Source organism: Petaurus breviceps, unplaced genomic scaffold (assembly GCF_028583685.1).
Source record: "Petaurus breviceps papuanus isolate PSGF00001 unplaced genomic scaffold, PetGlider_PUasm1.0 90721, whole genome shotgun sequence".
Taxonomy (NCBI): domain Eukaryota; kingdom Metazoa; phylum Chordata; class Mammalia; order Diprotodontia; family Petauridae; genus Petaurus; species Petaurus breviceps.
The window spans coordinates 3,087,822-3,095,270 of record NW_027187322.1 but is presented as its reverse complement, the minus strand read 5'-3'; the positions used below and the strand labels follow the sequence as shown (position 1 = coordinate 3,095,270).

The 7,449-nt window shown below is 54.4% G+C and overlaps 1 protein-coding gene across 1 annotated transcript in view; it reads right to left on the bottom strand.

Moving 5' to 3' along the window:
- Positions 1–3,930: 3,930 nt before the first annotated feature.
- Positions 3,931–7,449, bottom strand: part of PACS1 (phosphofurin acidic cluster sorting protein 1) — a 92,795-nt gene continuing 89,276 nt past the window's right edge. Inside the window, exons 22-24 of the mRNA XM_069066390.1 lie at positions 6,071–6,297; positions 5,205–5,324; positions 3,931–5,085 (exon numbers count right to left, since the gene is read on the bottom strand). Coding sequence (XP_068922491.1) covers positions 4,970–5,085; positions 5,205–5,324; positions 6,071–6,297 — 463 coding nt within the window. The 3' untranslated portion in view covers positions 3,931–4,969. The remainder of the gene's footprint in view (positions 5,086–5,204; positions 5,325–6,070; positions 6,298–7,449) is intronic.

Here is a 7,449-nt window from a genome sequence, read left to right as displayed (position 1 = left end):
TTGTTTTTGTGGGATTTTTTATTTTTTGGTTCCTTTGTGTTCTCCTCCAGGAAGAACAGCCTACCCTTGGAACACAGATAACAGTCACACAGCTCTGGCAGGAATATCCAGCTTGCCTGTAGGCTCTGTCCCTGCCCACTTTTCCTCCTCCACAAGTCAAGATTTTCAGTCTCTTTTTCTTAAGGTGTTGCCTGTATGAATGGAATCTTGTCAGCATCTGCTCAGCCTTTTCTTTATCTTGCCAGCTTTCTCCCTACCTTCCTTGAGTCTACCTCTTCAGGTGGGATTCACTGCCACTCCTTAAATGCTCCTCAGTTCTCCTCCAGCCTCCTAAATCTTCCCTTATCCTGCATCACTTATAATCCAGGAGGAGATTCTGAACCAGCATATAGATCTAGCAAGTGCTACATTTTTTGTCCCAAATTTGGCAGTTTTCCAACTTCTGACCTTTTAGTAGCCAAATCTCTCCAAGCTAACTCTTTCCTTCCCTCTTCTCCCATGGAAACTGGAAACAGAGGCAAAGAAAAGTCACCACAGAGGCAGAGAACAGTTACACTTCCATAGGCATTGTTTGCTTAGATACACTAAGCTCAGGCTTGTGTATCTCCACCTTCTAATTTTTAATTTTCTTTTAGTTTGGTTTTGGTCTTTGTTCTAAAAAGGCAATGGTTGAAGTTAGTGTTCACAGACAGTTGATTTGGAAGGGGACTTGTCTTCCTGAGCTCAAATCTGGCCTCAGATACTGACTAGCTACATGACCCTGGGCAAGTCACTTCACCCTGTTTGCCTCAGTTTCCTCATCTGTAAAACAAGCTGGAGAGGGAAATGGTAAAACACTCCAGTATCTTTGCCAAGAAAACCCAAATGGGGTCACAGCTGAAAAACAATTCAACAACAAACACATTCAACACTTCCTGGTTCTTTTTGAGAATAAAGTACTTCTTATATAGAGGAAAAAAGTTCCATGAAGTCTCCCTGACTTCAAACTCTTTTGTTTCTCAATCGGAGCCATATTTCCCACCATATTTTTTTTTCTTTGCTACTGTTGGCTCTGCCTGTCACACAACAGAGGGTCTAATGGAATCCTGGACATCTCCTGCCCTCTCCCCAACCCTTGCGATAGGGATTGGCTCAGAAGCGATAATTATCTGCGTGATGGTCTTGTCACATGTGCTGATCAGGAACCCGTGGTCAGGAGCAATGTGAAACATTCCCCCTTGAGTTGTCGGCGTATGAGGAGAACCTGACAGCCAAGTTTCCTTCGGTCTTCTGCTTCATTTCTGTCCAACACGATGTCAATTTGGCCATTAGATGAGGACATCGAGTTAAGGGTATGACCTCACACCTGGGGCTCCGAGCACAAGTCTGCTCCCTTTCCCCAGCCTTGCTACCCTCCTGGGATATCTACCCCATTAACATGACAACTTGAGAGCAAGGATTTTTCTACTGCTTTTCTATTTGTGCTTAGCACAAAAGACACAAATAGTATGAGCAAGCACTTACTACATTTGCACACAGCAGGATATAAATTGGCATGTAGTTAGCATTTAATAAAGCTTTTAATTGACTGATTCACCAGTGAAAGGGAAGAGGGTCCCTCAGGGCTGGAGGGCATTTTGTTTTTTACTTTGCTCTATGGGTTTCCAGTGCTAGAGAATTATCACCTAGTTGACAGCCAAATGGTGGAAAGCATCTTTAGGCCTTAAGACCTAATCCTGGCCTTTTTAGCTTAGCAGAAACTACCAGAACTTCTAAGGACTTGGGCCAGGGAGAAAAACAGAAAAATCAGTTAGAATCCTGAGTAATAACCAAGTGCCAGAAAGTGCCAATTGGACTTACCAATCACACTCTACTAGACGTGAATATCTCTAACTCTTAAGGTTCTAGGAGATGGGAACTGAGCTCAGGCTTTGAGTAGCACACCAATGGTGGCAGAAAGGCCACCTCTGACAAAAGATCTGGAGGCAAGAATGAGGTTGTACAAGAGAAAAGGAGACGGATGGGCCTGAATGGAGATATGTGAACAGTGGGAGATGAAATGGGATCAGTCAAGTTGGGGGTAATTTAGGGTTAGGGCTAAGGCTTAATTGTACAGGCACAGCGAGCTGCTTGTGAGCCCAGGAGCAGGAGAGCACCCTGGTGATCACGGTGATTCAGTTGGGTCTGTGAGAAGCTGAGCCCCAAAACAGCATCACCCCAAAGTATTCGCAGAAGTTGTCTGCACCGCCCTGGTTGCTGGACTGTCACACAGAGGTCTTTCCAGAGCAGTTTCAGGGTTCAGCCACCCTTGCCCTCCTCCAAACTCCAACAGTGCATACGCCCCAAGACATCACTCGGCCCTTGTCTAGTCACTGCTCTGTGTTCGGGGCTAGGGGTCCCTGACAGTTTCACGTACACTGACCACATGCAAAGTCCTCCTTCCTTTGGCCAGAGTTCTTCCGGTTTCCACGTGGGTCCTGTTAGAAATGGTGTGAAGCCTGGGAAGACTTCCGTGAACTGATGCCGAGTGAAGTGAGCAGAACCAAGGGAACGCTGTACATGTAACAGCCTCATTGTGCGACGAACAGCTATGACAGACTGAGCTCTTCTCAGCAATGCAAGAATCCAAGACAACTCCAGAAGATTCGTGACAGAAAATGCTGTCCACATCCAGAGAAAGAACTACGGAGTCTGAACGCAGATTCAAGCAGATTTTCTTTTTTTCTTGTTGTCTCTTCTTTCTCATGGCTTTTCCCTTTGGTTCTAATTTTTTTTTTTTTGAGGGGCAGTTGGGGTTAAGTGACTTGCCCAAGGTCACACAGCTAATTTTGTGTTAAGTGTCTGAGGCCAGATTTGATCTCAAGTCCTCCTGACTCCAGGGCTAGAGCTCTGTTCACTGCACCACCTAGAGACCCCAGTTCTAATTTTTCTTTTTTGAGGGGCAGTTGGGGTTAAGTGACTTGCCCAAGGTCACACAGCTAGTTTTTGTGTTAAGTGTCTGAGGCCAGATTTGATCTCAGGTCCTCCTGACTCCAGGGCCCATGCTCTACTCACTGCACCACCAGGGACCCCAGTTCTAATTCTTCTTTACAACATGACTAATGTGAAAACGTTTCATACAATTGGACATGGATAGCCTTTATCACACTGCACAGTCTTGGGGGAGGGAGAAAAAAATTTGGAACTCAAAATCTTATAAAAGTGAATATTGAAAACTATCTTTGTAACTGGAAAAAATAAAGTAATATTAAGTGGGGGGAAAATGGTGGAGATCACTGAAAGTGTGGGGACCCTGAAATCCAGTGCTGCAGAGAAGGGGTCAGGGAGAGGCTCAGGTGAAAGGGAACCCCATCCTCCCCACTCAACTAGAGGCCACAGGCCTGTCACCACCAGGTGAGGCAGGGCCTCAGCTCACCACCAGCCTTCCCTGCCCAGGCCTCAGTGCTGCAGGGGCCCAGTGAGGAGGGAGGAGGTTGGGCCCAGGGCGTTTCCTGCTCTTCCTCTGGCCCTTGATTCCAGGGGCCAGGCCCCGGTATGACAAGCATTTTCCTGGCTTCCTTATCTTCTCCTCCTCCACTCTGGGGTCTACAGAGCTTCTGGCCCCAGGCCTGCAGTGTGCAGAGGTGGGGCAGGGGACCCCGGGAGGATCATTAGAGTCTCTGCCTTGGCCCTTGGCCCTCCAGACATTCCTGAGATGGAAGTGGACCGATGACGGCCATTCTAAGGGTCTGCTACGCCCCTCCCCAGAGCCCAGGCTTCTCCAAGCGGGGGTGAAGCAGCTGCTCATGGGCCCAAATGTGGAGCCGGTACTGCTTTGGGGCACAGCTCCGGAACAAGAATGGGTGTCAGGGAGGCAGAGCTTGGGGCCTTCCCCTGAAGTAAGGACCTTGGTCTCTGCCTTTTAGCTAAGGCGTAGCACTGGCAGAGGAGACACACACAAGCCCAGGCGGCTGGTAAGAAATCACCAGTTTATTGAATGAAAAATCCAACAGCAAGTCCCCCCACACCCACAGTCCCACCCGAGAGAAGAGCTGTGCCCAGGCACGGGGCTTTGGCCAGCAGGACTGAGTGACAGGACAGGAGGGCTGAGCCAGGCCGACAAAGTTCTGGCCAGACCTCTGGGGTGGGGGACAAGGAAGCCAGGACTGACACCTGTGTCCAGGAGGAGGAGAGAACGAGGCTGGAGGGGAAGGATCCTAGCAGGGGGAAGAGGGGGGAAGACAGACAGCTGGGTGGGTGTGCTGGGGCCAGGAGCCCGGGAGAGGCAGGAGGAGTGTTGGGACCAGAGGAGCCGGAGGGCACAGGGCCTGGAGTGCGTGGGAGTCACAGCAGGGCGGGGCGTTGGGGAACAGAAGCCAACGAGCTCTCAAGGACACACACAACATCGACAGGGACGCTCCTGGGGACACTGGGGGTGCTGGGCAGGGCCTGGGGGTCAGGAGACAGAGAGGCACAGCCGCCTGCCTGCCTCTGGCCCGCTGGGCTTAGCCTGACCCGTCTGTCTCCCTCGGGAAAGCCAAGCTGACTTGCGGCAGAGATGATGTTTGTGGGGACGGGAGGACAGTGACTTAACTCCTGACAGATGGCTGGGTACCCATGGGGGCCTGTGGACTGAAAGGAGGGGGACAAGTAACTTTGGGAGACAGTGGCCTCAAATGCAGAGTCTGGTAACTAACCAGGCAGGGGGCCAGGAACGGTTTGTCCCTTGGGTGGACTCAGGCACCCAGGGGCTGGGGGCAGGCTCCAATGCAGGGGGGCCCCTGGGAAGAGCTTGCTGAAATTCCAGTGACTGATGGGCTCAGGGCCCAAGGGGGGGGAGTGACCAGCTTCCCCAGTGGCAGTGTCCCTCAGGAGTAGGCAAGGGAAGAGGTAGACCCCAGTGCAAGGGCCCTCAGGCCCCAGGCCTGCTGGCGTCCCTCCAGGAGGTGCCCCAGACCAGCAGACGACACAAAGGGAGAACAGTGGGGTCCTTGGCCTGGAGGCAGGGCACTCAGGTGGACTTGCTACTGCTGAACAGGCCCACAGGGAAATGCTTGACGTGGGTGGGCCACTGAGCGGCCAGCTGGAAGAATTTGATGTCACTCCACTCCACGCCGTCAATAGACACTGAAGGGGGAAGACGGGGGTGAGGTCCACAGGCACTCACTGGTGGGGCGGGGGAAGGACCATGGGCACTCGGGGGGGGGCACTGGGCAGCCCCAGGTCCATCCCCCCACCCTCCTCACCTCTTAGCACGGTCTGCTGCTGCTTGGCTGAGCAGATGAGGCGGCTAATGCCTTCAATGACCTGGCTCTTGGAGTCCACCTCCTTCTCTCGAGGTTTCTTGCTCAGGAAGATGGTGGGCACTGCATGACACACCACCCCATCAGGGCTGCTCGCACAGCAGCCCTGCCTTGCCCTGCCCCTGCCCTCCTTTCCCCCATGCCCAAGGTCCCCTGGAGGGAGTGGAGGGCAGGCAGTCTGTTTACACTGTCATGCAGGAGACTGGGTGGGTGGTAATGAAGCCTGGAGGTGGGCAGGGAAGCCAGGAAGGAGAGGAGAAGAGAAACCAAAGGAGCTCGGCCAGGGTGGGAGGGCACCAGCCTTCCTTCCCTGCCACCCCTGCCAGGCTGACCGTCCCAGCACGGCACATCCACGCTCTCCTGCTTTTTCTTTCACCTCGAGGGGCCTAGAACTGAGAGGAGGGGGCAGGGACCCCAGTCCCCATGGCAGGCACTGGCACAACATGCCCCGAGGCTTTGGGAAGGGACCTGGGGGCGTTCAGATCCCACATCCTGCCAGTTCCTTTCCTTCCTTGACCCTAGGTGCAGCCAAGGTTGGGGGGGAGGTCCTCTCCCTGTCTACACATTGGACCTCCAAATCAAGCATAGCCTGGGGCTTCCTGGGGAAAAGCCCGGCCCTTCATCCCTGTGGGGGTAGTGTGCTGCTCCCCAGGAGGTGATCGCCCTCTCATCAGAGCCCATCTTGGGCCTGTTCCTGGGGCCCTTCTCCCAGCACAGCGAACAGACAGTGACAGGGGCTCAGCTCTGGCCTCCCTTTCTCTGACTCTGGTGGGAACGGGATGTCCAGGAGCCGCAGAGCCGGGCCTCACCTTTCTTGTTCTTCTCCTTGGTGACCACGGTCATGGCCATGGTGCCAGACAGCTGCGCCTCATTGCCGTGTGGCAGCCGGGACACCTGCAGCGAGCGGAAGACGCTCTTGAGGGTGTTCTTGGCACTGGCGTCCCTCTTCTCGCCTTCCCGCCGCCGCTCCCCAGGGTGGGCCAACCAGTAGTCGACCTGCAGGCCGATGACGTCCCCATACGGGCTGTTGGGACTCCTGGAGGCAGAGTGGAAATGGAAGAAGCTGGACCAGCTCTGAGCGCTGCCGTGGGCCTGGGCCAGGAGACCGCACCAAGCAGGCTTGCTCTCCCAGGGTTTCTATTCTCCTGCGGGGGGTGGAGCAACCACGAGAAGCCCAAGCATTCACACTCCAAGGCCCTGGCTCCCCTAACGAGCTGCTGGGGGAGATGTCGAGCAGGGAATGCTTCTCACAGGGAAGGGGGTGGGTGCCACGTGTGAGTGCACATGTGTGACAGCATAGGAGTGTCAGCATGAATGTGTATGAGAGCGCATAAGTGCACACACGAGCACCTCCATCCATCTGAGGCAGAGAAGCCTGGGAGGGATCCCATGCGCTCACAGGAGCCAAGGCAATCCAGGTGGGAGGGGCCCTTCCTGCCAAGGTGCTCTCGGGGAGTGGGGGTGGGGACCACTGACCGCAAAACAGGAGTTTCTGCCTGACCCTCCAGGTCTTCTCCTTCAACCCCCCAAGTTTACAGATGCTGGGGGGAGCTCAGGGTTTGAGGCCAGGCTGAGGTAGTAGGGAACCAGGAAGATCTCTGAGCAGGGGCGTGACAGAGTCACCTTGGGGTTTGGTCACTGTCTGGCAGATGTGAGGGGATGGCCTGGAGGGGCTGCTGCTGCCTTCGATCCTCCCCAGAATCTCGGCTTTCAGGGGCTAAGAGGGTGCAGCCAACCACTAAACCAGGGATGGGTGATGAACACACAGAGGATGAGGAGGCACCTCAAAAACCCACCCCAGGACCTTAGAGGCAAGGATGGGGTGGAGGGGGCGCCCCAAGGACTGCACTCCCTGCTTTATGGCACCTTGAGCGCCAGGCTAATTTTAGCCCCACAGGGAAAACCAGCTGATGCTTTCTTGAAAGGAGGCGTCAGACATAATGGGTGCAGGTCCCACCTTCCTGCTCTGTGTCCTCATTTTTCAATATTAAATCAGGATGGGGAAGGAAGAGAGGGCGAGGCCAGGGAGGAGTGCAAGCATTGGGGGAGCAGGGCCAAGCCTGGGGCTGGCCTCCTAAAGGATCCAGGAACCAGGAGACAACGGAGGGAGATGGAGGCACGTCCCCGAGCCATGGCCTGCCCCCTGGCTCCCCACTGGGCCAAGCCAGGAAAAGCCAACACCAGAGGC